The following is a 26526-nucleotide window of genomic DNA, read 5'->3' as shown; positions in this document are numbered from 1 at the left end:
CAGTGTTAGTTAGGGCATCATCTTTACATCTGGCCATGGATCAACTTACATAAAAAAACAAAGCCTGTACCTTTGCATCTGCAGTCTCCTTTTGTCTAAACTGAGCAAACGACAAAAGTCCTGTTGACAGATCTAACAGGGAAGAAAGTAAAAAAAACAAAACACCTTTTTAGATTAACATTCCAACTTCAACAAATACTGATATCAGTGCAGGAAATGATTAAACACTTTAAACACTTAACAAGCAGCAGACATAGTTAAACCCATCAAAATGAGGCTCAAATCAACCCTCAACTTCAATTAAAAAAAGCTAAATAAAACGGTAAAAGGCAGGATGGAGCCAGCGATGTGGAATACGGGCAGAGAGTTCTAGCTCTGAACCTGTTCCGAATTCTGTGGGCCGACCAAACTCTGAAGCCATGTGTATGGGAAGAAAACCGGACGTGGAGACTTGGCTTCTGGACCCAGTCTCATCCAGACTGATCTTCACCAGCACGTCTGAAAGGCGGTGAGCTGCAATAAAGTCATCTGCATTGTCCCTGTAAAACAAGCAATAGTGTAAATATTTCTGATCACATTACAGCATGAAAAAAGAAATACTACTCCAATGTCCATATTTTTATTTAACATAAAACCCTGTGACTTGGATTAAAAAAATAAAAAAATAAATTCTCCCAAAGGGTTTTTTTTAAACAATGAAGCCTCTTTAATATAGACATTAAAAAAAAATAAAAATCCCCACTAGTGTCCGACTCATGTGAAATGTTTAATCAGCTTTCAGTCCCTTGTCATATGACTACAGCAGACACTGGATTAAGTTGGTTCCTTTTTGGCTCAACTTCAATGGGAACAGAGCACCGGAGTGTACATGCAAACTTTCCCAGAGGACGCTATAGTCATACAACAATAACAGGAATGGCACCCTCTCCCTAGTAAACTATAAATTAAATGTTAGCACTTTCATGTTAATAAAGAAAGATTTTATCAATAATATTAAAACCGAGGTCTCATAACAAATATTGTCTTTAAGCTAAACATTTTATCCCAAACTTTATCTTTAATAGTAATATAATAGTCCATTTGTTATCCACTTGCTGGCAACACATACCAACAACAGATACCGCCAAGCAAAACGGTGTAACAGGCTGGAAACCAAAACTCTGAACGGCTGCATCTCTGTCTGTACGTGCTCCAGGGCAGTTTAAGACCCAAGAGCGTGCAAAACATAGGTTTAGGCACTTCAAAATGAGTCAACAGCATTTAGTTTGAAAGCTTCTCAAACTTTTCTAATATTATTTTACTACTGCATTACACTGTTAATAATAACAGCATAACAAATTACTGAGCAACTGAAAATTTCTCAAGAAAACTATTCTAAGAACTGAAAAATATCATATAAAGCTTCCTCTCTACGTAGTTCCCAGAAAATTAACAGGGGAAAAAAGAAATTCTGTGAAATATGTTGGTATTTACTCACAAATCATCTTTGAAGCTGAGGGCAAACCTGGGCTGTTCACCAACAGTCGTCAGTGTGTTGCCCTGCTGTAGTTCTCTGCCCTCTAGATATGATGCCTCAACATGATCTCTGTAAAACAAGCCCCAGAGCAATGCTTTAACAAAGCAAATATTAATATACTAGCCAATTGCAGATCATTATGACCCAAAAGCTTAACTTGGTCTTTTGATCTTTTATTTTAATGCACTTAATGCAACTATTAAACACCAGCAAAACTAAATCAATCTCTCACATGAATTAATTAACTTTGAGAGCACGAGTCTTTCTACACAAGTCACATCTGTTCAAAAGAGAGAGAGATAGACACAAGCTCGCACCTGTTGTCAGATCCAGGTCTAATTTTAGCGACTGTAGAGGCAGCCACTGGCAGCCCTGGGCCTGAACCCAATGTCACATTCCCCAGTGTGGCACGGCTACTGGTGTTGTCCAGAGATTTGTCAAGGAAACTGGGGAAGGCTTCATCCTCCAACTTATAAAATGTTTCTGCCATTTTTTAAAGGAGCATTGGGACTGCCAAACGTGGCTTGAGTTAGTTTAGGTGAAGATCATCTGTAAAGACTACATAAGAAGACAGAGAGAGGGAGAAACAATGAAAGTATTATTTGCGATCTCCAAACATGCCCGTTAAATGAACAGTTCATTAGCTCAGGTTAGACCACTTCATTTGGGTCTGGTTAAAACATGATTCAGCTGTGACAAACTTTTTTTTAAACTATATTCTTCATGTCTGCTTTTGTTGCAGATGTACGGTTAAGTACGTCTATGTAACAGATAGCCAGCACTTGCTAATTTAATCTACATTAGCTAGAATTTGTCGTTATTAGCTACTTGCTAAAAACAGGAGCATTTGTTAAGAGCTTGCACCCTCCAAATTTGAGTTACTGTCCTTGTTCAACACATTAAAAGTAAACCTAACAAAACGACAACAAACAGTTGAGTAAATAGTTAACGAGCATCACCGGGTTGCTTGAGGTTTCTTTCTAAATTTCAGCTAAGAAAGTCAAAATCTAAACGTTAGTTGGTCTTAAAACTTACATTCAGTACTCCAGGAGCGGGCCAACACTGCTTGTTCCTCACCAACTCAACCTTTGTCTTTATAGACTTACTCAGACACGCTTAAAATCTAATTATATTACTAATGTACCTTCCTCGGCGCTTATATTTTTAATTTTCTCTTCAAATTGGCCATTTCAAACAAACTCTGCTACAGTTCTTAAACACCAAACAGCGCCCAGAAACCACAGGAAGCCCGCGTGAGCGTCATATTTTAAGGGCGGGACTTTAGCCGTTTGGATCACTCTGATTGGTTAAAACAGCCAGAGGGGAGGAAATAGTAAATCGTGATTAGACAGCATTCGTGCCACTTTGTTCTTGGTTGGTTGGGTCAGTTTAGGAAAAAAAAAATCATAAATTACTTGTGAGTTACTCCTTAAATAAATAAATGCCTATTTTCCCCCAAATCTACCCTTAATGTATTTGATAATGGAAATATATATTTGTACAATAACAAATTAATTTAATAAACTTAAACATTTTAAACCAACTTGGGTTAATGACAAAATAAAAAAAATGTTTCTGCTTTACTTGAAGAAATAAAGTAGGGATGTACCGTGGGAGAATACTGCGAATACTCAAGTGAGGAGTGTATCGTGTTCTGCCAAGCAGCTGCAGCTTTGCCTCAGTTAGCAGACAGCTGTCTGGACAAAGAATGGAAATCTTACACATACAGCAGATATGAAGCCTAAAAATAAGATCTAACGTTGACATTTACCTTCAGAATTCACATAATTTGTTAAAAATGTCCATCTTGTAATCTAAGTGTCACATAATCTCAATGTATACAAACCTGTTCCGAGTCTGCAACACAACTAGTCAAGAGGTACAAAGAAGACAAAGGAGCTCTCCAAAGAGGTCAGGGACAAAGTAGCATGGAAGTAGGCTACAAATCGAGGTTGGTTTATAAAAGACATATCTAACTGTTTGAAATTACACAGTGCACCATTAAATCCATTTTCCCAGACTGAAAAGAATGTGACACCACAGCAAACCTGTCCAAGGAGCGCCAAGTAACAAGGGCACTAATCAGAGGAGCAACAAAGAGACAAAGTTCACCCTATCATCATCCCCCAGTGAGGTGGCAAGGTTCTTGAGGAAAATCTGCTAAACCTTTCACAGATTTCAGACAGAGATGAAGGTTCATTTCCCAGAATGATAATGACTCTCAGCATACTGCCAAAGCAACACTCAACTGAAATATGGGCAGGGGTGAAAGTAGTTTTTCCAAAACCTTTATCTCGCCCTCACTTCATGCATTTTAAAATAACAAACTCAAAACTGAAACAAATAAAACATTTAAATATTTTACTGTAGGCTACCTGTAGGCCTATGGAGTACGGAAAATGAAAATTTTATTTTAATTTTAACATTATTAAACATTTAGAGAACAAGGCTCTATTAAAAGCTGATGAAGTGACGAGCAAAAACTTTTTTTATTTAAAATGTCTGTAGATAACTGGCAGATATTTAAATTTTGTTGAAAGTGTTTTAGTCAACTACAAGAAATGTGTGAAATGCGTCTTTTCATGTTTGTTGACCAATTGTGGAAAACGTCCCAGTGCATTGAATCAAACGCACCAGCCTTTTGGTAAGGCTCCTTGAGAGGGGATGCTTTTCATGGCAGGGGTGCTTTTTTCGGCACAGCACCAGGCTCTCCAAGGGTGTGGGTGGGAGCAGGGTAAGAGTCTTGAAGAAGATGCCCGGTCAAAGCTCCGTCCAGTATGGACTAAAACAGCACTGACAGTTCAGAAACAGTTTGGAATAACGGATTTTTTAAACATACGAAGTAGTTTTCAAAACGTCATGTTGCTAATGGATCTACTGTCTGACCCAGAGTGCAGTCGTGACTGGTTCTGAATGAGGCCTTTATAGCAGGCAGTGGCTCTCCCATCTTCATGGTACTTACCACCGGTAAATCTTTTATAGTCTATGGGTACGCAGTACCGGACCGTACCGGCTTATTTCACCCCTGATTATGGGTAAATATTAAAATGTGTTGGGATGGCCAAGTTAAAGCCCAGACCTTTATCCAAAGGAGTCTGTGGCATGACTTTAGAATTATAATGTACATTACAGTTCTCAATAATACATTTTCACAGATGTTATGCTTAATGCATCAACCAAAGTGCCACATTATCTTATGTGATCTCAAAATAATGTATGGCATTAGCTAAACAGTAGGTTTCATTGACTTTGTGACACTTCAGCAAGGCACCTGTTCAAACCAAAGACTGAATGTAGCCGCAGGCTCCACACCAAGTTGATCACCATGGTCTTTACCACATCAACTCCTTATAGAGGTTCACGAATGTCTAGAATGCCTAAAAAACAGACTGAATAACACAGTGGCTCCATGTCTGAGGCAATGACAAGTTATATAATCTTTCCACTGTTTTGTTTTCTTTCCTACCTGCATACTAGTTAGTTCCTCACATGCTATTTTCAGTTGTACAAAAGAGGAACTCGTTTTTAAATAACAGAGAAAATGACCAATTTTACTAGTTTATCAGCTGACATTGTCTGATATAATCCCATTTAATCCATCTTCATTAAATCTTCCCATTTATTTCCTAATTTAATCAGAAAAAAGACAAGAAAACATACATGAAAAAATGTATTTATTAAAAATGAAGGGCAGTATTGTAGCTCATCTTCACTCCATCAGCATTCAGCTTGTTCTTCATTCATTTCAAATGCATGCACAGAAAATAGAAATCATTGCTCTTCAGCTTCTGGTAGGGACAGCAGCGCTCTAGAGGAGAGTCTGTGGGGAAGAGCCTGTTGCTGAGGCTGAACAACTGGCTCAGCATCACAGTGCTCGATTAGGGAGGAAGGAGGCAGCAGACCGTACCTGCTACCCGCTCTGGGAGGATCCAGAGGTGGAAAGAAATACCTGAAGCAATGTGGGGGGAAAAACAAAACAGACACAGGAAAAGAGACAGATGACAAATACATAGACAGGGGAAGGAAAAACAAAACACAAAAGGAATATACAGGAAAAAACAAAAAGTAGAAATAAGAATTTAAAAGAAAAACGCTGCATATGCACTCAACAAATTAAAAAGGGATTAATGAGAGGCAGGGTGGTAATGGTAACATCAGTTTATTTTCCACAAGTGTGTGTGCAACACCATTATCAAACACCAGTAAACTTCTCTCAAAATATTAAAGGGGTCAAAACAAAGTGTAAGCTGTGGAGTACATGCATGCAGTTTTCATGCCAATGATGAAAACTTCAACCATTTATAACCAAGTAATCAGTTATGAAATGCACCGAGCACAGTCTTGTATTTTAAATATATCAACACGTGGACACACGGACACATTAGTAATATGCTGGACTCTGGTTTATCTTTGGAGAGGTCAGCTGCCGCAGGGGAGGAGCAAAGGGAGCTCTCTTGTCAATCCTGCATGCAACAAGCAACACAACACCAAATTAACTTCAGCAAACCCACTTCACACATATTTTTCTCAAATGGTAGCTGGAATGCAAGGAAACTTTGTGTAAAATAATTAAACAATCTACAACACAAAAATCTAATTAATCCATTACAGAATATCATAAAAAAAACACACTGATCTTGTGTTAATCAGGTTAGACATGAAACAAGAGTTAAGTCAAAAGACTTGGTTAAGTTTAAGGTAATGACATTGAACATAAATATAGCCACATATCTCTGGTAAACCCAGGGTTAGCCTGAAAATCTAATTTTTTACTGGCATGTTTAATTTCTGCTTCATAACATTCAATGTTACTTATACTGTAATTATATACCGAGTAGAGCCCTGCATTTAAAATGAGGCTGCATGGACACACTAAAGACGTGAATAATTTAAATTTTATTGCTTATAAAATTTATTTTGAAGCAGAAACTTACAAGTTCTTGTTTTTGCAAATGTAAATGGCTGTATTCACATTCATGTTCACGTGTTTACAAGCAGTTAATTTGATTTCTTTAAAGCTTTCCTTGTGCTGAGCAAAGAGTTCAGCAAAAATTGCCCAAAGATAGGTTTATTTAAAAAGAAAAGTGAGGAGAGCTTTGATTGGTTTTATAGCACTGTTCAAAACATAAATTATCACCAAGATGTTGAGATGTTTTTTTGGCTCAAACTTATTAAATTTCTTGGTATTTACACAGTGAAGTTACCCCCCGGCCCCCCAAAAAATTACTGCTTCTCCTGAAATGATTCATAGTTCAATAATAGACACATAACAAATCCAAAATCAACTTTTTTTTTAATCTTTTTTTTTTATAACAAGCTAACATTTAGTCCTTGCACTGGGATTGCAAAGTGGAAACACGACATAACTCTCATGACATGCATCAGAACAAGTTGAGAGGAAGTCACCATAACACACCCAGCTCCACAGGTTGGATCCAAACAACCTGCATGCTGGAAGCCAAAAGCCAAGCTCTTTGCATGAAGGCAGCATTGGGTCAGTGAGTCCAAGAGGTTTGTCAGTGGGCAACTGCACTCTCAGTCAGTGTGAGGCAACGATAAAGTAGTCAGTTCTGACCAGCTCGGCTTGGACTGGGTGAGTGGCGTCAGCTGCACCACACCACCTACCTTCCTGCTGACATCCCGTTCAGGGCATTCTGGGAGGTCTGAACAGAGGAGCCCACCACAGTGCTCATTGCTGAGGGTTGACCAGATGAACCCGTCAGCGGGCTGCCATCTCCCTTCAAGATACCCGTGCACTTCCAGTTGTCCATGTAGTTAGCTGCAGAAGACACAAGGTAAAGTAAGTGTACCTGAAGGAGGAAAGCAGATGGAAGACCAACAGCGTTCAGCGGTGAAAAGCAGGGTTACAGTGATCATCGATGTTGAAGAGCAGAATGTAGCTACAATGAAATATCCAGCTCCAGCCGAATAAGTAATGCTCTGTCAGCTAGACATATGTTTACAAATTCTTTGCCACAATTATGAGATTAATCACATAAAAAGTGACAGTGCATGCCATAGTTCATAGCTCGCTTTCACTGCCTCCTGCTGGACTAATTACATTACTGTAGGTGTAAAATGACAAGTGTTTACATAAATGCATACAGAACATGGGTCCGTGTAGGTAAAGTTGTTTCTCAAGTCATTCATCCTGTTAATTTTATTAGGAGGGAAAAAAAGGACTGAATTATAGCTTCACTTCAGATAAGAAGTAAAGCTAGAAGAAAAGCTGGATGATAAAAATCAGAAATGTACAGATAATAAATCGGCTCCGTTAAAACAGCCATGCTAAGTCCTTCAGACTAGGGCTGCAACTAATGACTATTCTGATGGTTGATTAGTCATCGACTATTAAAACGACTAGTCGACCAATTGGATTATGTATCTCATGATTATTAAATTGATCTTATTTCACTTTCAGCTTTGAAATCTTGCATGAGGTTGTTATGTAAGTCCGACGTGCCTCCTCTTTAAATGTTCGAGCATTGCAGACGTACTTCCGTGGTACACAAGGTCCGCTTTACAAATCTCAAATGTATTTAATTTATTTTATAAGTTTAACGTGAAGTTATCCCAGACTTTTGACGTCCTCTGCCGCTGCTTTGTTCCCTGGTCAATCGCCATATTTTTTCCCTGGGGGACTTTAGTGCGCATGTGCAACTCACAGAGATAGAGAAGAAGATGATGTCTCACTCTGTAGGGTTTTTTTTTTTTTTGTTTAAACCAACTATGGCCTACAAATAAATTCGTTGTTGACTATTTTTATTGTCGACAACATCGACTAACCATTGCAGCCCTTTTTCAGACATTTTAATTTCTGAAATGCATCTAACAAATGGATGTGAGACAAGCTGGGGAATGATGAAATGTCTCCAGAATAATCCACATATAAAGGTTACAGTGAACATATTATCTCAGTTCTCTACAAGGCTCTCAGGCTCTCTCTGGGTGTTGATGTGTAACATATGGTGGGAGCCTTGGAGCTCATGATTGCATGATTGGGAGGAACGGCCCCCCTGATCTGAATCCGAGTGGTGTTTTGTTGCTGGACTTCTGTGCTCGTCATGGACTGTCCATAACGAACACCTTGTTCAGACATAAGAGTGCCCACATGTGCACTTGGCACCAGGCAGTTTGATGATCGACTTTGTAGTCGTATTGTCGGACTTGCGGCCGCATGTTCTGGACACTCGGGTGAAGAGAGGGGCGGAGTGGTCAACTGATCACCACCTGGTGATGAGTTGGCTCAGATGGTGGGGGAGGATGCTGGTCAGGCCTGGCAGACCCAAGAGTGTTGTGAGGGTCTGCTGGGAATGTCTGGCGGAGTCCCCTGTCAGAAAGAGTTTCAACTCCCATCTCCAGCAGAGCTTCAACCATGTCCGGGGTGAGGCGGGGGGACATTGAGTATTAGTGGGCAGTGTTCCGTGGCTCTATTGTCAGCCACAGCTGTGGCCGTAAGGTCATTGGTGCCTGTCGTGGCGGTAACCTCCGAACTTGTTGGTGGACACCGGCACTGAGGGATGCCGTCAAGCTGAAGAAGGAGTCCTATCAGGCCTTTCTGGCCAGTGGGACTCCAGAGGCAGCTGATGGGTATCGGCGGGCTAAGTGGAGCGCAGCTTTGGCTGTCGCTAAGGCAAAAACTGAGGCATGGGAGGAGTTTGGAGAGGCCATGGCTTCCGGACAGCTTCGAGGAAATTCTGGTCCACCATCCGGCGTCTCAGGAGGGCAGGAACGCAGTGCTCTGGCAACACTGTGAACAGTGGGGATGGGGGGCTGCTGACCTCGACTCAGGACGTTGTGAGGCGGTGGAGGGAATACTTCGAAGACCTCAATCCCATCAACACGTCTTCCGATGAGGAAGCAAAGTCTGGGGTAGCTGGTGCTGGCTCTCCCATCTCTGGGGCTGAGGTCACTGAGGTGGTTAAATAGCTCCTCGGTGGCAAGGCCCCGGGGGTGGATGAGGTCCGCCCAGAGTTCCTTAAGGCTCTGGATGCTGTAGGGCTGTCTTGGCTGACACGCCTCTGCAGCATCGCGTGGACATCGGGGACAGTCCCCCTGGACTGGCAGACTGGGGTGGTGGTCCCCCTCTTCAAAAAAGGGGACCGGAGAGTGTGCTCCAACTACAGGGGGATCGCACTCCTCAGTATCCCTGGTAAGGTCTATTCGGGGTGCTGGAGAGGAGGGTCCGTCGGACAGTCGAACCTCGGATTGAGGAGGAGCAGTGTGGTTTTCGTCCCTGTTGTGGAACAGTGAACCAGCTCTACACCCTCTTCAGGGTCTTTGAGGGGGCATGAGAGTTTGCTCAACCAATCTACATGTGCTTTGTAGACTTAGAGAATGCGTTCAACTGTGTCCCCCGGGGACTCTTGTGGGGGTTACTCTGGGAGTATGGAGTGCCGGACCAGCTTGTACGAGCTGTCTGGTCCCTGTACGACCGGTGTCAGAGCTTGGTCCGCATTGCTGGCAGTAAATCGGAATCGTTTCCAGAGCGGGTTGGACTCCTCCAAGGCTGCCCTTTGTCCCCGATTCTGTTCATAACCTTTATGGACAGAATTTCTAGGCGCAGTCGAGGTGTTGAGGGGATCCGGTTTGGTGGCCTCAGGATTGGGTCTCTGCTCTTTGCGGATGATGTGGTTCTGTTGGCTTCATCGGGCCCTGATTTTCAGATTCACTGAAGCGATTCGCAACCCAGTGTGAAGCGGCTGGGATGAGAATCAGCACCTCCAAATCCGAGACCATGGTTCTCAGCTGGAAAAGGGAGGAGTGCTCTCTCTGGGTCTGCAATAGGGTCCTGCCCCAAGTGGAGGAGTTCACGTATCTTGGGGTCTTGTTCACGAGTGAGGGAAAGATGGAGCGGGAGATCGACAGATGGATCGGTGCCGCGTCTGCAGTGATGCGGACTCTGCATCGGTCTGTCATGGTGAAGAGGGAGCTGAGCCAAAAGGCAAAACTCTCAATTTACCGGTCAATCTACATTCCTACCCTCACCTACGGTCACGACCAAAAGTGACCAAAAGAACAAGATCGCGAATACAAGCGGCCGAAATGAGTTTTGTCCGCAGGGTGGCTGGGCTCTCCCTTAGAGATAGGGTGAGAGGATCAGTGATCCGGGAGGGGCTCAGAGTAGAGCTGCTGCTCCTCCGCATCGACAGGAGCCATATGAGATGGCTCAGGCATCTGGTTAGGATGCCTCCTGGACGCCTCCCTGGTGAGGTGTTCCATCCCACCGGAAAGAGGTCCCGGGGAAGAACGACTACATCTCTCTGGCTTAGGAACGCCTCGGGATCCCTCAGATGAGCTGGTGAATGTGGCCGGGGAGAGGGAAGTCTGGGTTTCCCTACTTAGGCAGCTGCCCCCGCAACCCGACTCCAGATAAGTGGCAGAAAATGGATGGATGGATGGTGGAATGAGTAGTCGCCTTCCCGTTTGCTACCAATAATCTAATTTAATGATGTGATCTTAGATACATGAGCTTTCTTTACAGACTTGGACCAGTTTACATTGATTCTGCAACAACACATCACAAAAGTAACCTCACAAAGGTCTCCACTGACCAAACTAACAACTTTTAGTACAGATGTCACTAAAATGGGGAAAAAAAGAAAAAAGATTACGTGATGAGTCGCTTGCCAGCAGCAGGCACCCACCTTTCCATAAACGCACACAGCCATCATCTCCAGAAGAAGCCAGCAGGGTGCTGGTGATGTTCCAGCTCACACGCCACACTTGGGAATTATGGTTGTCGAACTGAGCCATAATCTGTACCTCAAACTTGGTGGGTCCTGTGGTGGTGCTCTCTTTCCTGTCAGAAGAATCCACGATGACATAAATATAAATTCACTTAGATGTGAAATGAAGGTTTCAGGGACAACAACCATTACTACACACCATCAGCCACTAAAATGACAACTATGACAATAGAAAGAAAAAAGATAACTGAATGTATCACCTCATGGGAACAAGCTTAAATATTCTGACATCTTTTGTTGCGATGGCGAGCACGTGGAACGATCTCCCCAGGTTTGGAGCAAATGCAATGTCATGGACGGCATCTGTGACTGTCATCAGCGTCTCTGCTTTAGCATATTTCCTTTAAAACATTAGTAAAATGTTTCATAAATAGAGACAATAAATATTATGCTGGTGTGTTTTTAATACTATAGTACACATAATACTCAAAAGGGAGCACTTACCGTGTGTTTTCATTGTACTCGTAGATCTGAACCTTCCCACCGTATGTTACATTGCTGTCATCACTCCCCACAGCAAACATTGGAGGGTGAGCACGAGAGCTAAGTGAAATTAAGATGACACATAAGATTATAACTATTTACAGGGGAACTCGGGTTAGTTTAAAGCAAGCTAACTGATTATGTCAGTTTCCAAAGAAGTGAACCTTTCTAAGGCTACATTAGTAAATGGTGAAGGTTGAAATGTGGTCAGGGTAACGCTCCACATATGTGCAGCAGCCTTTTCTGTGCTTTTCAACAGCTGCAATAAACCATGATGCAACCTTTTTTTCTGGGCTTATCTTACTAACAAATTGTCATCAGTTCAAAACCTTGAGTCCTGTGCAAGATGTGCATGATACTTTTTGCCACGTGCGTGCATTTTGTTTTAACTCAATGCTTTTTTTAAAGCTTAAATGGCACTAAAGAGAAAGAAAGAAAAAACTGGACTAAATCATGTTGTTTGTTTACATTTAGTGCGGCTAAAACTGGTATAGGCACTGTGCATGCTCCACAGTTCGTGCAGTATTTCCAGTATACAGAAGAAACTGGTAACAGAGAAATACCACAAGAATAGTAATCATGTCTTTTGTATAATTACATGTACAACCCGTACAAAATGTATAAAGCTGTCCAATTCACGGCTCAACAGGTTACAGAGTTTGTTACAATGCATGTCGTCAGCTGAACTGTATATCAACATCTCATGTTAACAAATTGAAAGGGAGCATATAGAGGACTATCAGAGTCAAAGATAATTCAATCCATTCCCTTCCTTTGCTAGTACACTGGGACAAAAAGGGCTAATTAAAGGCCCAGCAGAGCTATAACCATAGCTCAACTTGACTGTGCATTGAAACAGCAAACCAGTGTTTCCCCTACCATTATTTTAGGGAGCCACATTTAATTATGTTTTGTTATAGAAACAGTTTTATCTCGTACAAGTGTGTAATATGATGAACCATGCCTTAGGCCTGGAACACAGTTTTTTTTTTTTTTTATCTGTTCTCACACGTGAAGATAAAAAAAAATCAGGCATTTAACAGTTTTGATCGTACTGTGTGTGGTGTGGTCCGATAATCTCAGCACAGAACGATGCTGTCCCACAACCCATCTACAATCTAGTCCTCTGAGCCAGAAATCTCGCGTGACCAAATGTGATCTAACAAAAACGAAGAAGAGCAACAACCGGAGAAACGAAGACAAACCGTGACAACAACCGGAACACACAACACCCAGCATGGCGGAGGACATACGTGATAAAGTAATGATGGTGGTCGTTTCGACTATTGTTGACAGAAAAATCCAGAACTGACAAAAACAACAGACTGGAGACAGCGTGAACATGGACTTTATATCCTTCCTTGCTCCCCAGTCAGCTCGCTCTCTGATTGGCTACATTCTGTTCTACATCACAATCCACAGAGTCAAAACTCGGGAGTCATCGACATTCCCCACACACGTGAAGGTTTTTGGTTGTAAATATTGAACATGTTGTACTTGTTTTTGTCGGCCACGGCCCGTTTTTGAGCCGATTGGACAAATTCACTCTTGACACACCTCAGACCACAGGATAATCTTATAGTATAATCTTATATGACTTAAGATAGTCGGCAGTTTGCCGTCCTTGGTCAGGAAGGGAGAAAATCGGGACAAAAACAGCCCGATAATCTTTATGTGTGTACCTAGCTTAAAAAACAAATGGAAGTCATCAACTGACAAGCTTTTGCAACATGTTAAAATGTAATAATAATAATACTTTGAATCATATTTTAAAAAGTAATATTTTATATATATAAATAATATTTTTAGTAAACATTTCTTTTTAAAATTCCATTTCATTCATTTCAGGGCCTAGGTATCAGCCAGCATAGCTGTATATAATAAGACTTATGTCCAGTTTAGAGGTGTAATAATACAAATACTAAACAATACATTTTTAAATACATTTATCTAAGTATGCAACATAAAACTGTTGTCTTACCTGGATGGGTTCCAAGAAATGCAGCTGCAGCTGAGCTTGCATGAGATTTCATGCTGCAGGGACCACTGACTCAGGTTCATCACGTCAGGAGCCTCGTAGATCCTCACCACCCCATCTGCTGAGCAGGTGGTCAGCATCAGTCCCATGTGTTTGGGAGCAAACTTCACATCAGTCACTGATGTTCTGCTGTCCACGAGTGTGGTTCTCTTTATCTACAACAGAAAAACACAAAAGACGTGAATCAGACCTAACATTTCACAAACAGGCCTAAAGATGTAAAAATATGTTAGGGTTGTACTAACCCAGTGGCTCAACCCTCTTTGTTTGTCATTGGACTCCCCTACAATCTCCTCCCAGACAGCAGCAGTTCTGTCAAAGGAACAGGAGGCTAGAACCTGTCCAAATTCTGGATGAGCCCAGGTTACTCTCCACACTGATCCACTGTGTGTCTGCACAAAAGATGAGATTGACTTGAACAAGATATGCATATTCTGGACTACTTTATGTTGAGTGAATGTCTTGTTTGAACCTACAACACATAAATACACATAACAGTGGAAATGTTATTATAAAAAGCTGATGAGTGAGAAGCCTTTAGCCATCAGTTGAAAAGGAGAAAAACAGTAGCAGGTTATTTACCTTCCAGCTGGCTGTGCAATGCCACTCGCCATTCTCACTTTTGTCCCAAACCTGAGAGGAATAAATAGCTTTTACCTTATCCGTGCACATACTTGTTAAGCTAGTAGCATAAGACGCAGTGACAGTCCCGAACCTTCTACATACTTGAAAATTTATATGCAATGCTGGAGCTAAAGCATTAAGTAAACTCTTTAAGTGTTAACCTGTAAGGTGCAACTTAAAGTGCACTCACTTATCTACAGCTAATCTAACTTGAAGAGTACAGACAGAACAACTAGTAAAATTAAGTGTAGCGTCGTACAGCTTGCTTAAGGTAAAATAAGAGAGGTGGGATTTAGCTAACAAGCGTACACAACAACAAATAAGTCAATAATTTCAGATGAAAACAAGAAGTGTGGATAACGTGGGTAATGCTAGTTAACATAAGGGGTTTACTTAGGGCTTAGCAAATGCTAACATTAGCACCAAGTATAACTTACCTTAACACTTTGATCACTGGAGCAAGTTGCCATTCTACGACCGTGAAAATCATACGACACGTCGTGAATGAGATCTTTATGATCTGCTGCGATACTACGAGCGACAAACATTTTTACAACTAAACTATGGCAGCAGGTCTAGCCACACTTGTTTGCTAGCAGGCCTGTGAGGTTGTATTGTACATGTGTAAGTTTGGCGCCGGAGTCCTCGTAATATAATGTTTGCCACAGAGGGGCGCCTTAACACAAAAGTTTAGCAGCGGCTTAAACAGCGTTTTGGTTTTTAAGATACTTCACAATTGGGCAGAATATGCCGAATCATAAGTCAAATAAAACTGTAGCTAGAAAAGTGTTTTTGGAAAAAAAAAATCCTAACACAAGTTGCAGTCAGTCTTTAAACATTATCACGTTTTCTATGGCCGATATTAGTTAGCAGGGTTGCCACGTTTGTTATAACACTCACACGTTACACTTTCTTTGATGAAAGAAATGAAGAAAAGTCTGAAAATATACATTTTGTATTGATTGCTCTTTAAAACGGAATAATCTCTGTAATTTACACAAAATGGAAATTATATTTTAAAATGTGCGATAAAAATCCGCTCTATCAGCTGTCATAATTCAAACTAAATTTCGTATCAACACTGGCACATATTATTTTGTTAAATAAAAATGTAAACGCAATGGTCGTGGTGACCATAGTTATTTCTGTTGTAGGCAGCTACTGTAAACACACAACTGGCAACGCAAGTCAGCGTGCGTGCGGTTTGTGAAGGAGCAGTAGACTACCGCAGGAACTCATTGGGTCACACACGTAGCTGTTTAGATGGCTGACTGTAAGCAGTAAGTTAGAGAACGGCGCTGGAAGCACGCTGAGATTATTCAAGTTTTTTTTTGTTTTATTGTTTTGTTTTGGGTTCACCAGTTACGGCAAAATGGAGCAAGAATTCGAGGATATTGATTCGTCCGGAAAATGGCAAAACCTTTACAATGTAAGTCGGGACACTGGGCCTCTCTTGTTTCTATGACGATAGGTTGCTAACATACTTAGCTAGCTAACTTGATAGCAACCCCTAGATACTTCTGCCACTGTTTGGATATTTTATTCATATTATACCAGTGTTTTCTGTTAACAAGTACAATTTACCACGTTGTTAAGGAGCAGTGAGAAACTAGCAGCGTTGCGCTTGCAGACCGCGGACTTCCGTAGATGGCATGCGAAACGAGCAGCAGCACAGTCCTCGGTTAGCTAATGCTGGCTGACGCTAGCAGCAGACGTCATCTGCAGTCTCTGAGAACTAATCGGGACTTCCAGAGAAAAGCGCACGTGTTTTTTATCACCAGCTGTGTTAGACAGTACAGCATTTAGATTTATTCATAATATTTTTTTAGTCCGGTTTAACTTTGGATATGACCCTGTTATATGCAGCTATGAACCAAATGATGTCATGTAACTGGAGATGTTTTGTAAAGAAATAAATAAATATGAGACATAATGTCCAAACAGGATTATTTCATCTTGTTTGGATCCCTATAAGCTAATCTGTCAAGAGTTAAGTAGTGTTTTTGCTGATTGTTTTTCTTTTAACAAATGGATCAAGTTTCTTGTCCAGTGTCTTTTGAAAACGTGAACTCTGTTCACCCTTTAGTCGCACTCGGATACAGGGTTAAGAAGTTTATAATAAAATTATCAGGCAAAATAGGCCGGAAATAGAAGGGATTACTGTTATCACGTTAGCCAGATAATAATCTCTCTTTTGTTTATTTGTAATTGGTAGAGAAATAAATTTATGAGACATAATGCCCAAACACAGGGTCATTTAATCTTGTTTGGATCTATAAGTGAAGCTAATCTGTAAAGTCTAGTCGTGTTTTTCCTGATTGTTTTTCTTTTAACAAATGGAAAAGTTTCTTGTTCAGTGTCCTTTGAAAAAGTGAACTCTGTTCACCCTTTAGTCGCACCCAAATAGGCAGGATACAGCAGCTGATGATATTACAATGCACCACTTCGACAAATGACAATCTGAACAAAACAGGAGTTCAAACCAGTCCAGTACAATAGATTTATTGTAATGAAAACCTTTCATCTTTTTCTCTGGTAAATGCTGCCATTACTTGTTGCTACTGCTTGATGCATTTACTGTCCAGGTTGTGCAAAGTGTGACTGTCACTGACTACCTTTTTAATAAGTCTTTTTGTCTGCAATAGGAGATCCGCAACCAGGCCAGTGAATATCCGTACAAAGTAGCAAAACTTCCAGTAAACAGAAATTTGAACCGCTACAGAGATGTCAGCCCATGTGAGTTTTGGGACAAAGGAAGCTGGTAACCATAACACATTTGTTGAGACTTACCATGTTTGTAATCACTCTGTGATCTCTGATTTGGTTTTAGATGATCACAGTCGGGTAAAACTTGAAAACTCTGAAAATGACTACATCAATGCAAGTTTAGTCACAGTGAAAGAAGCCCTTAGAGCTTACATCCTTTCTCAGGTATGTACACTTTGGACAAATGTTTGCGTATAAGGGAAAGTTTATGTGTTGCTCAGAGATATTTAATTTTTCTTTTTCTGTGTATATTTTAAACAGGGCCCTTTGAGGACAACATGTGGTCATTTCTGGCTGATGATTTGGGAGCAATGTTCCAAAGCTGTTATAATGCTCAACAGAGTGATAGAAAAAGGATCTGTGAGTACACTAATACACCTGGCCATGAATCACTTTTTTCTGTGTGTACTGTTCTGGCATTGTTAGCGGGACATTTTCCTATGAGACACAAAATTTTAAAATATAGACAAATTTGTTGGGTTTATACAAAATGCTATCTATAATTTGAATGATATATTTATAATAATGCTTTGTTTACAATTTAACGGGTAAAAGAAAAGATAAGCAATTGCTGAAAGTTTGCAAACCATTATTTTAATCGTCACCTGCTAATAATTACTTTTGTTTTTAAACCACAAGTCCATAACCCAGTAATATTTATGACAAAAAAAAGTAGAAAATGGTCTCTTTTAAGGCAAGAATGTCAAAATTAAATTATATTAGATGACTACTGTATTAATCCTAGAGGAAAATTGCAATGTTTTTGTAGTTTTTCTTCTTTTTTACATTTTCATGTCAAAATTATATATATATTTGGTCAGAAGTTCTTTGTACAAAGCTCATGCCTTTACATCGTGTTTCTCGATAAAGCTGGATTCCTGGAATTTACTGAATGACTTACACATCTGTACACTTAGCGACACATACCCAGTCCACGTCATCCATGAAGAAAACGGCTATCCTGTGCCTTTCTGTCCAAATTTGAGTTAATCTGTTACGCCCTGGTCATCTTTTAAGAAAAATGTCTAAGAAGACCAACCCCAGCTAAATGGAAAAATTTTCCACAATAACAAGGTTCATATGCATGTTTTTGTTGTCATGGGACATCACTATATTTATAAAATGATTGGTATCATTCTATTTAGTAGCTTTTCCCTTTTCACTGGAGTACAAAGATAATAGATAGCTGAATTTACAAGACTATTAATCACTGATTTCTTCCTGTCTAGCATCTTAAATTTAACATATTTGGCCCTAAAAAGGTTACAAATAATTTGTAGTCATTAATATTTTCACTAAAATACGCTTTCAGTCTTGTTTTGTGAACATTAGGGTCTAAACTTTGAGAAACGGTTTAAACATAAACCCCATAGTCCTATTTTTCTTGTAAGTTTATCATAAGTTTCTCAGTCCTTATAAGAGCCAGTTGAGCTTCGAGCATTCATTGTTTTCTGTCTCAACAGGAGAAGTGTGCACAGTACTGGCCCACCGCAGAGGAGATGCAGATGTCATTCACAGACACAGGGTTTGTTGTGAGACTGCTTTCAGAGGAGGACCATTCCCATTATACAATCAGAGTGTTGGATCTACACAACACAAAAGTGAGCATAGCAGAGAAGCTTTGAAGCGCTGTTTTAAAGCTGGAGACTGTATTTTTTGGATGAAATGTGTTGTGGATTTTTTTCAGGGCAGGGGTGTGATAGGAAATGCTTATTGCCTTTCTTGACCTTCTCTGATTGACTTTCACAGAAGCTAAAACTTGTTAACATGTCTTCATGATTGCGCTCCACCTGCAGCTTTGTCTGATTTTTACGTTTACGAATCAAGTAGTTATCTTGGATCAGTCCAGTTATCTGGAGAGGTGATTATGCAGCCCCAAACTCATGACTCCTATCACTCATTTTCTGTAGACGGGCGAGTCGAGAGAGATCTACCATTTTCACTACACCACGTGGCCTGACTTTGGCGTGCCAGAATCTCCTGCTTCTTTCCTCAACTTCCTCTTCAAGGTTCGGGAGTCTGGCTCGCTGGGCCCAGAGCACGGGCCTTCGGTGGTGCACTGCAGCGCTGGGATTGGACGCTCAGGGACATTTGTCTTGGTGGATACTTGCCTTGTCCTGGTAAGCAAGGAGAAGGAGATTATTGTTGCTCTGTGTTGTGACTCAACGGAGTTAAAAGATTTCCTAAGGCAGAACAGCAAGATATGCAGTTCATGGGAATTATAAATACCGTGTTATTATGCAGGGAGTGTCCTACAAGGGCACTGAGATGGAAAACATGGATGTTAGTGATTACTTAGGAAATTGTCCTTTTTTCCCATATTTTAGGAATAACCATTAACGTCCTGATTTCCTGTGCAATTCTGACTCTTTAAAACAAATTTTATTGATTGCATCGCGACTTAATTTTTTTAAAATTAGATGGGAATAGAATAAAACAACATTTTTTTGTTTGTTTTGCTTGGTTTTTTCCATCGTTCCCAATGAGGAAAGGGTGGGATGAATAGCTCTCTGCCTTTTTTTCCAGATTGCTTTTGTTTTTCTGTGCAGCCATTATGAGCGCTTTAAATTGAAAATCCCTGAACTTTTTTAAAAAGGCAGCTGTTGTCACATCTAATTTATTAGACTTCAACCTGAAAAATGGAACGTAAACTTGTTTCTTCATCCCGAGCTTGTTGACGTGTCACAAATAATCAGAACAAAGAGCGAAAAGCCCATTTGTGGGATCAGATAGGCCGCATGCTAAATGTTGGTGGTAATAATATTATGGTGATGAATCTAAAGCAGTCTGCTGAAATGAAAATGACCTGCAAGCCGTCCTGCAGAGGACAGCAGGTCATCCTCCTAAAAGTAGTGCTCTGGCACCCCTAACCTTCTGAAAGGAGTCTTGCTTATACCTGTCTCTTTTGTAAACTAAAACAAGCCTGGAACTGGGATATTCCTCATGTCTCTGACTGATTGTCATACACTGACCTTTCCCTGAACTACAGCTGTGTTGAGCTGTCACAAGCTTCACCATTGATAATTTGGGGGTTATGTAGTGTCCTGTGTGTGGTGTTCATTTTGAGAAAAACATTGATAAATAGTAGACTGATGAGATTTTAAGCAGAAAGGTAAATCTGATGGATCATTTAATAGTGATTAAAGTGGAGGTGTACTGTTGGATGCCATTATAGGATGTGTACGTATCCTATAAGAACATATAAATGTGTTTTGCAGATAGATAGGAGGAAGAACCCATCGTCAGTGGACATAAAAAAGGTGCTACTAGACATGAGGGAATATCGCATGGGCCTGATCCAGACTCCCGACCAGCTGCGCTTCTCTTACATGGCTGTCATCGAGGGAGCCAAGCTCATTCTGACGGACAACACAGCAGCACAGGTAGCTGGGTCACAAGGCTGGGGATTAACACAGGTTTAATGCTCATTTTTGGAGTGCTGTAAGTTTATTTGTTCTTTTCTGGTAAGCTCCAGTGCCAGCCAGAAACCTCACTGAAGCTTAGCTGCGGGGAAGCATAACACTAACATGTTGAGATTCGTCAGGAGTTAACTCTCATACAGCGTAAAAGATCCAACATACTACAGGAGATTTAGCCTCAAAATACAAAAGCATTGCTGTGACTTCAGGATTCCGTTTTAAACAGTCATCAGGAGGAGATGGATGTGTTTAGGTTTGTGACATTGCCAACCAAGTAACTCCTATCAAAAATCAGCTCCTATGACCTGTGTTCATTTTAGTTATCGGTAAAACCACAATAAAACAGTTAAAATGGTTGACTGTTTAGTGAAACCAACAACAAAATAATGAAAATCAAAACGGAGAAGAAGAAAAAACAAAGAACTTTGATTGTTTTTACATTGACTGCTTTGTAGTGTTTAAATGTGTTTCATGCCTCTTTTAAAACAGGCACTAACATCTGATCTGTATCTGAGTCACACATCTTTTCATTTATACCCTGACTTTTCCTGTAATTTGTTCCACTTTCAGTACACATAATTAGTTAAGCTGACACTGAGGTGCTATTTATCATGTAAGGGAATCATGTCAACACAGCACACGGCCCTTTCTTTGCATGCACAAACCCTGCAAGGCTCAATATAGACCACAATGCATTGCGGGCAGAAGCTCAACATGGCGCAAGGAAGCGAAAAAACATTTTTTGTTGAATAGATGTGCAACAAAGGGTAAAATACAACCTAAGGAATAAAAATATTTACACACAACTTTGGATTGGATTTGGAATGACATCTTGACACGCGTTGTGGTTGCCATGGTGACGGCTGGTTGTCATGTGGTTTGTGGCAAGGAAAAATTAAGAGAGCTTCGTGTTGGAATCGCCAAGAGAATGAGTCACTATGTAGTGTGTTATGTAGTGCTGCCCTATGTAGTGAACGAGGGGTTAGGGAGTAGGGTGGACATTCGGACACAGCCGTAGTTTGCATTGTTAATATTGTATAAATGCCACCTTTAGACCTCACTGCAATCTCCAGTTAACAGCAAGCTCATTAGCATGAGATAAACAAGAAAAAATTTCATAAAACTCTTTGTTGCAAATGGACAACCAAACTATCTGGAAATGTTGTGCAGATATCTCTTTGCATACAGACATCACGCCATCAGGCTGCAAAGAAGAAGCTGCGTTATCCCGCCAGTCTCCCACTTTGGCTCATTTGCACTGACTAAACAGGAGGTGTAACTCTGCCCCACTTCGTGCATTCAAATAACACCCTGACGTGGTGGAATTAGAAGAGTTACAGCACAGTCGGTGTCTACAACAGCATGTTTTGCTTTACCGGTTCTCCCTTATACACAGACATCAGCTGAGGTCTTTCACTACCAGCTGCATCATCTTTGACCTATCCTACCTCTATACTTTCCAACCAGCAGAAAGACACACTAAAGATTAGAAAATCCCTCCCTAAATAGGACTCTGCTATTGTTTAATTCTTTTGTCACCAAATTAGCTGGTCTTGCATTAGTTTTAGTGTCCTTCAGACATTGAATGGGTAGTTGTTTTCTTAGCGTACGTCAATGTGTTATTTTGTCAGGTGACAGAATTGAAGCTGTCAGCTAGTTTAGAGAGGAGGTGACGCTGAGGCAGGACTTGGGCTTCATAAAACATTATCATTTAAATTTCATCAGTCACTAAATGTTATACTGAAGTGTTAAATTGATCTCCACATAAGATTTTACAGACTTAAAATCATATTTTTGTTTGGTACAGATCCCACAAAAAAACAAACAATAATTTTAACACATTTTTCCATTAAAATGCCACACCACTTTATTTATAAAGCACATTTAAAACACTTGTTGTTGTCAACAGGACATGTTGAAAGGGCTGTCCAGAGATGACTTGGAGCTAGATTTGCCTCCTCCACCACCTCCACCCAGACCTCATCTTAATGACAGCAGGCCAAATGGACCATGTCTGGAGCCTCAGGACAACACGGGAGACCACCTCTCGACAAGAGAGCCAAACATCCATGACCACCATGTGGAGAACTCTGGGCAGTAAGTTACAGCTCTGCACCTCTTAAAATCAGTGCTAGATAAAAAAAGATGCACTGCCCATCAGAAAGAAAGTCATTCTAATATTTCTTTGCATTGCCTTAAGCTTTGATTAAGCTACCCCAGATCATAGACTGCCTCCACAGGCTGGTACAGTAGCACTAGAGATGATGGCTGCATCACTTCATCAGACCACATGACCACCTTCCATTTCTCCAGAGTCCAGTCTTTTTTCTCCCTAGCAAATCGAGCACCCTTTTTCTTTTTTTGGGATAGGCATCACAGTTCAGTTAAGTGGTTTTCTTAAGGCTGTCAATCCCTTGAGTTCCCTTCATATTGTGGGTGTCCAAATGTTTTCACTTCCACTATTAAACATAGCCCCGAGTCCTACTGCAATTTTTACAATATGATTTCACCAAATGCTGATCACCATCATTGAACATGAATGTCTGACCACATTTTCTCCTGGAAGACGATGGTTTCCCACTATCCTTCCAGTTTTTAACAATGCGTAGGACAGTTCTTAACCCAGTTTCAGTATTTTCAGCACTTCCTTCAATGTTTTCTTTGCTTGATGCCAATAATTTGACCATTCTTGAACAGGCTAACCAACATTGCATTAGTTCAGGTTAAATAACTTGTTAAATCCAGTTGGTAACTTTTTTTTTTTTTTTGGATGGGCAGTGTATAAATGGGAGGAAAACAAACCCTGTATCAGCTTTGTATTATAATGTGACTTGACCATATTTTTGATAACTCCTTAACTCGTATTTCAGTGTTAGAAAGAGACACCGTGATGAGAGGATCGCCAGCACTGCGCAGAGAGTCCAGCAGATGAAACAGAGACTGACTGACTCAGAGAAGAAACGAGAGAAGTGGCAGTACTGGACTCCCATCCTTCTCAACGTCAGTGCTGGGGCAGCCCTGGTCGTCGGCCTGCTGTGCTGGATGTACTCCCAGTGAAAGGCTCTGGGTCCCCTAAAACTGACTCCTACTTTGCACCAGTACCTGGGATTAGGTACTTCTTCTCTAAGTAGATGTAGATTGTTATATGTGCATATCTGAGGGTATTTATTTCTTAAAGTCAAAATGCAGGAGCGCTAGATCAAATGAGTGTGTGTATATTTTTCTCTTAAGATCTTAACAAAAATAGTAACATCTCAGGATCTTGGTGCCAGCACGATTTTTTTCTGTTGTTTTTCCTGTTGATGAATGTACTCTATCATAGCAAAATGGCTTTGAAAGAAACCCACTAAAGGTGCAGTACAAAGAAAAAAGTTCAGACAGGTTTATTTTTGCATTCAATGTTCAGATTCAAGTGTTGAATCAGACGTGGACACGTTTTACATTTTACATGTCAGAGTGACTTGTGGCGACTGTCAATGCTCCTATGAATTTCTAGGACGACTCCAGAGCCAAAAGATTAACTCTGGAATCATTTGTGTGTGTGTGTGTGTAATGTGCTGACATGCATGCATTTACAGGTTTTCCAGCCAGAGCACCACCTGTTCTTCCATTAACATTCAGCAGGGCATCCAAATATGGCCAGATATATATTTTTGTGCACATAGACACTTCTTAGAGAGCTGCCCTGCCAATGTTTCAAACTTCGCTTGAATGGTTTTCCTTTTCTGTTTATATAAGTAAATTATTGCCCATCTTGTGAATTTTGGTTGTCATGTAGACTAATGTGAGCTGCCAGGTCCTTTGCCAATTAGTACATGTATTTACCCACTGGATGGGTTCATGTGTGTGTGTTCTAGTTTTCCCACTGTTCATTTATTGTTGAGTAAACCAAAGCAAAGCTGTGTGTTTTAGGAGGGTAACAGCCAGGAAAGCTGTTAGATGAGGAAGCCTTGCACTCCCATAATGTGGAATTTCTTTTGTTTTAGATCTGATATAATTCACATCTGTGTTAGAAAAACTATACTAGTCATAGCATAATTAAGTCGTTTGTTTGAGTTGAGTGACTCCTTAATTGTAAGCTATAGCATTAACTAATTGGTTTTCAACTGACAGGGACCAATCTAAAGCTATAATAGTGCAATGTAGAAGTTGTTACAAAGCTCCTTGGATTAAACTCAAAGTTAGCAGACAGTGATGGTAATCACATCCGTACCTGTTGGTTTGCTTGTTGATATAACTTTTTTTATGTGCCTTGACGTAGGTTAAATTGAGAAATGTGTGCTTTGAGGTCTCGAGCATGATCAGTACAGAATAAAGCTTGTGTGAATGGACACAAGATGGAAATGTTTGCACTGCAGTTACTTGTTGGTAGAAACTGAGGCGTTGGACAAGCATCAGCCTAAACCGAATGTGCTGTTAGCTTGTACTCGTCTCTGAAATGAAACTTTCATTGGCTACTGTGGCACATGGCTTTTACGTGTTCTCATGTAACCCAGAAGATGAACATTTGACCATAACATTCCATTTATTCTTGTTTTCCACATTATATTTCAGGGGAGTACTGTACTCTGCAGAGCTGCAGAGAGAACATGACTGATGAGCTGTTTGTTTTTTTTTTTGGGGAGGGGAAATGAAAAGCAAAAATGATAAATAATAAAAATAATAAAACCTTTTTTATCCAACCATGCTTTCAATGTGCATGTGTGTTTTTGTAACTCTGAGCCATAAAGCAGCTTTTCGCTCCCAGACAGGCGCATCCACGTCTCCCCCCATCCCCACACTGCTGTGCACTGTTGGTACAGTCATAATTTCATTTTGACCATGAGCCAGATCAATGCAGTCAGACTGGAGGCCTCTTACTGTGGATTCCAGGAACTGATTCAATATTTCAAGAAGAGGCTTTGGTCGTATTGAGTGCTGTACTAATTTCATTTCCTCTCCACCAGGATAGTGTATTTAGAGGAGCAAGCAGGATTTAAATTGGACCAGAGCTCTGCCCCAGCCTGTATGCTTTACCATCATCGGACAAATAACTTTGCATATATTCAATAACATATATTTTATACACTTAATCATGTTTACAGGCATGGAAGACTTATTTTCCATGACTGCATATATATGAATCGCTCCTATGTAGCCCCCTTTCTCTGAATCTATCAACATGGTTTTGGTGCTTGTTGGTGCTTCTTGATGAGTGGTGTTACAGACTTAATTATATGATTTGTGGGAGTAATTGGTGGCATTAGATCTTATTAAAGGGCTTTATAGAGAAAGGGGCTGGATACATATGCATGCTTCACTTTTTTTCTTCTTAGAATTTTGTTTAATTTTAAAAAGGCTACTTTATATTTTTAGTATTAATTTGGACTAATTTGTAATAGTAGTCAAGCCATTGTACATCATGTTTTTCTTATCACCTAGCCCAGAACTTCTTTTAAATAAATATATTTACGCTACACGTAAATCAAATCAAATTTGATTTAAAAATCACTTTTCATACATAATAAGCACAAAGGGCTTTACATAATAAAATATACACAAATACAATATTTACAAGTAAAGAACAATTTAAAACAGCAATTAAAAATCCACACCTACTCTTTCTCTCTCTCACACACACGTACCTGAAGCAACCTCCCACCCCCCCAATCTCCTGACATAATATATTTGGCTTGACTCTACAGGGAGGAAACAATATGTTGGGGATCCATCCACACCAGGAGCCACCACAGGGACAGCCCAGGTCAGAGCAGGGCAGGACCTACGTCACAACCATTTGGGCTGCAGTGCAGGTCCCCTAGCCACCCAGACCATAGCCATCCCCATGGCAACAGTCCTGCAGACCAAGCAGGTGATGGTCCCAGGGTGGAGGCTCCCTATGAGGAATACACTGGAGTTAAAAATGTTAAAATTAAATTAAATAAACCTCAA

General features: G+C 40.5%; 3 protein-coding genes across 5 annotated transcripts in view; 1 reads left to right on the top strand and 2 right to left on the bottom strand.

The window, feature by feature from the left end:
- Positions 1 to 2746, bottom strand: part of cep192 (centrosomal protein 192) — a 31678-nt gene extending 28932 nt beyond the window's left edge. For both annotated transcript variants that reach the window (XM_041989150.1, XM_041989151.1), the window contains exons 1-5: positions 2552 to 2746; positions 1834 to 2074; positions 1478 to 1585; positions 382 to 539; positions 71 to 132 (exon numbers count right to left, since the gene is read on the bottom strand). In XM_041989150.1, the coding sequence (XP_041845084.1) occupies positions 71 to 132; positions 382 to 539; positions 1478 to 1585; positions 1834 to 2006 (501 nt within the window). In that variant the 5' untranslated portion in view covers positions 2007 to 2074; positions 2552 to 2746. The remainder of the gene's footprint in view (positions 1 to 70; positions 133 to 381; positions 540 to 1477; positions 1586 to 1833; positions 2075 to 2551) is intronic.
- A 2464-nt stretch (positions 2747 to 5210) lies between these two features.
- On the bottom strand, positions 5211 to 15197 carry seh1l (SEH1-like (S. cerevisiae)). Of its 2 annotated transcripts, none has more exons than XM_041989162.1 (9): positions 14848 to 15197; positions 14369 to 14419; positions 14032 to 14178; positions 13730 to 13941; positions 11710 to 11808; positions 11466 to 11606; positions 11164 to 11318; positions 7142 to 7295; positions 5211 to 5465 (listed from the first exon to the last, which is right to left on the bottom strand). In XM_041989162.1, the coding sequence occupies exons 1-9, from the start codon at positions 14956 to 14958 to the stop codon at positions 5288 to 5290; spliced, it is 1248 nt and encodes a 415-aa protein (XP_041845096.1). In that variant the 5' UTR covers positions 14959 to 15197; the 3' UTR covers positions 5211 to 5287. The 2 variants fall into 2 exon arrangements, with proteins under 2 accessions (XP_041845096.1, XP_041845097.1); XM_041989163.1 differs by lacking the exon at positions 5211 to 5465 and adding an exon at positions 5660 to 5979 and having other exon boundaries at positions 14848 to 15195.
- A 436-nt stretch (positions 15198 to 15633) lies between these two features.
- ptpn2a (protein tyrosine phosphatase non-receptor type 2a) lies at positions 15634 to 25243 on the top strand. The gene is made up of 9 exons (XM_041989164.1): positions 15634 to 15839; positions 17056 to 17146; positions 17241 to 17341; positions 17438 to 17536; positions 18640 to 18777; positions 19087 to 19296; positions 20395 to 20559; positions 22505 to 22692; positions 23466 to 25243. The coding sequence occupies exons 1-9, from the start codon at positions 15783 to 15785 to the stop codon at positions 23650 to 23652; spliced, it is 1236 nt and encodes a 411-aa protein (XP_041845098.1). The 5' UTR covers positions 15634 to 15782; the 3' UTR covers positions 23653 to 25243.
- The last annotated feature ends 1283 nt before the right edge of the window (positions 25244 to 26526 follow it).

The sequence above is a fragment of the Melanotaenia boesemani genome, chromosome 6 (genome assembly GCF_017639745.1).
Source record: "Melanotaenia boesemani isolate fMelBoe1 chromosome 6, fMelBoe1.pri, whole genome shotgun sequence".
Taxonomy (NCBI): Eukaryota; Metazoa; Chordata; class Actinopteri; order Atheriniformes; family Melanotaeniidae; genus Melanotaenia; species Melanotaenia boesemani.
Note: the sequence above shows the minus strand (reverse complement) of the source record. Positions and strands in the feature narration are given on the sequence as shown.

What these genes read in the sequence shown, in the direction of transcription:
- ptpn2a (XM_041989164.1), top strand. Translation starts at nt 15,783, where the DNA reads ATGGAGCAAGAATTCGAGGATATTGATTCGTCCGGAAAATGGCAAAAC. An exon ending in CTACAGAGATGTCAGCCCAT is followed by an intron (nt 17,147 to 17,240) that starts GTGAGTTTTGGG and finishes ATTTGGTTTTAG; the next exon opens with ATGATCACAGTCGGGTAAAA. An exon ending in TGGATACTTGCCTTGTCCTG is followed by an intron (nt 19,297 to 20,394) that starts GTAAGCAAGGAG and finishes TGTGTTTTGCAG; the next exon opens with ATAGATAGGAGGAAGAACCC.
- seh1l (XM_041989162.1), bottom strand. Translation starts at nt 14,958, where the DNA reads ATGTTTGTCGCTCGTAGTATCGCAGCAGATCATAAAGATCTCATTCAC. An exon ending in ATTGCACAGCCAGCTGGAAG is followed by an intron (nt 14,179 to 14,368) that starts GTAAATAACCTG and finishes TCTTTTGTGCAG; the next exon opens with ACACACAGTGGATCAGTGTG. An exon ending in GAGTACAATGAAAACACACG is followed by an intron (nt 11,607 to 11,709) that starts GTAAGTGCTCCC and finishes AATGTTTTAAAG; the next exon opens with GAAATATGCTAAAGCAGAGA.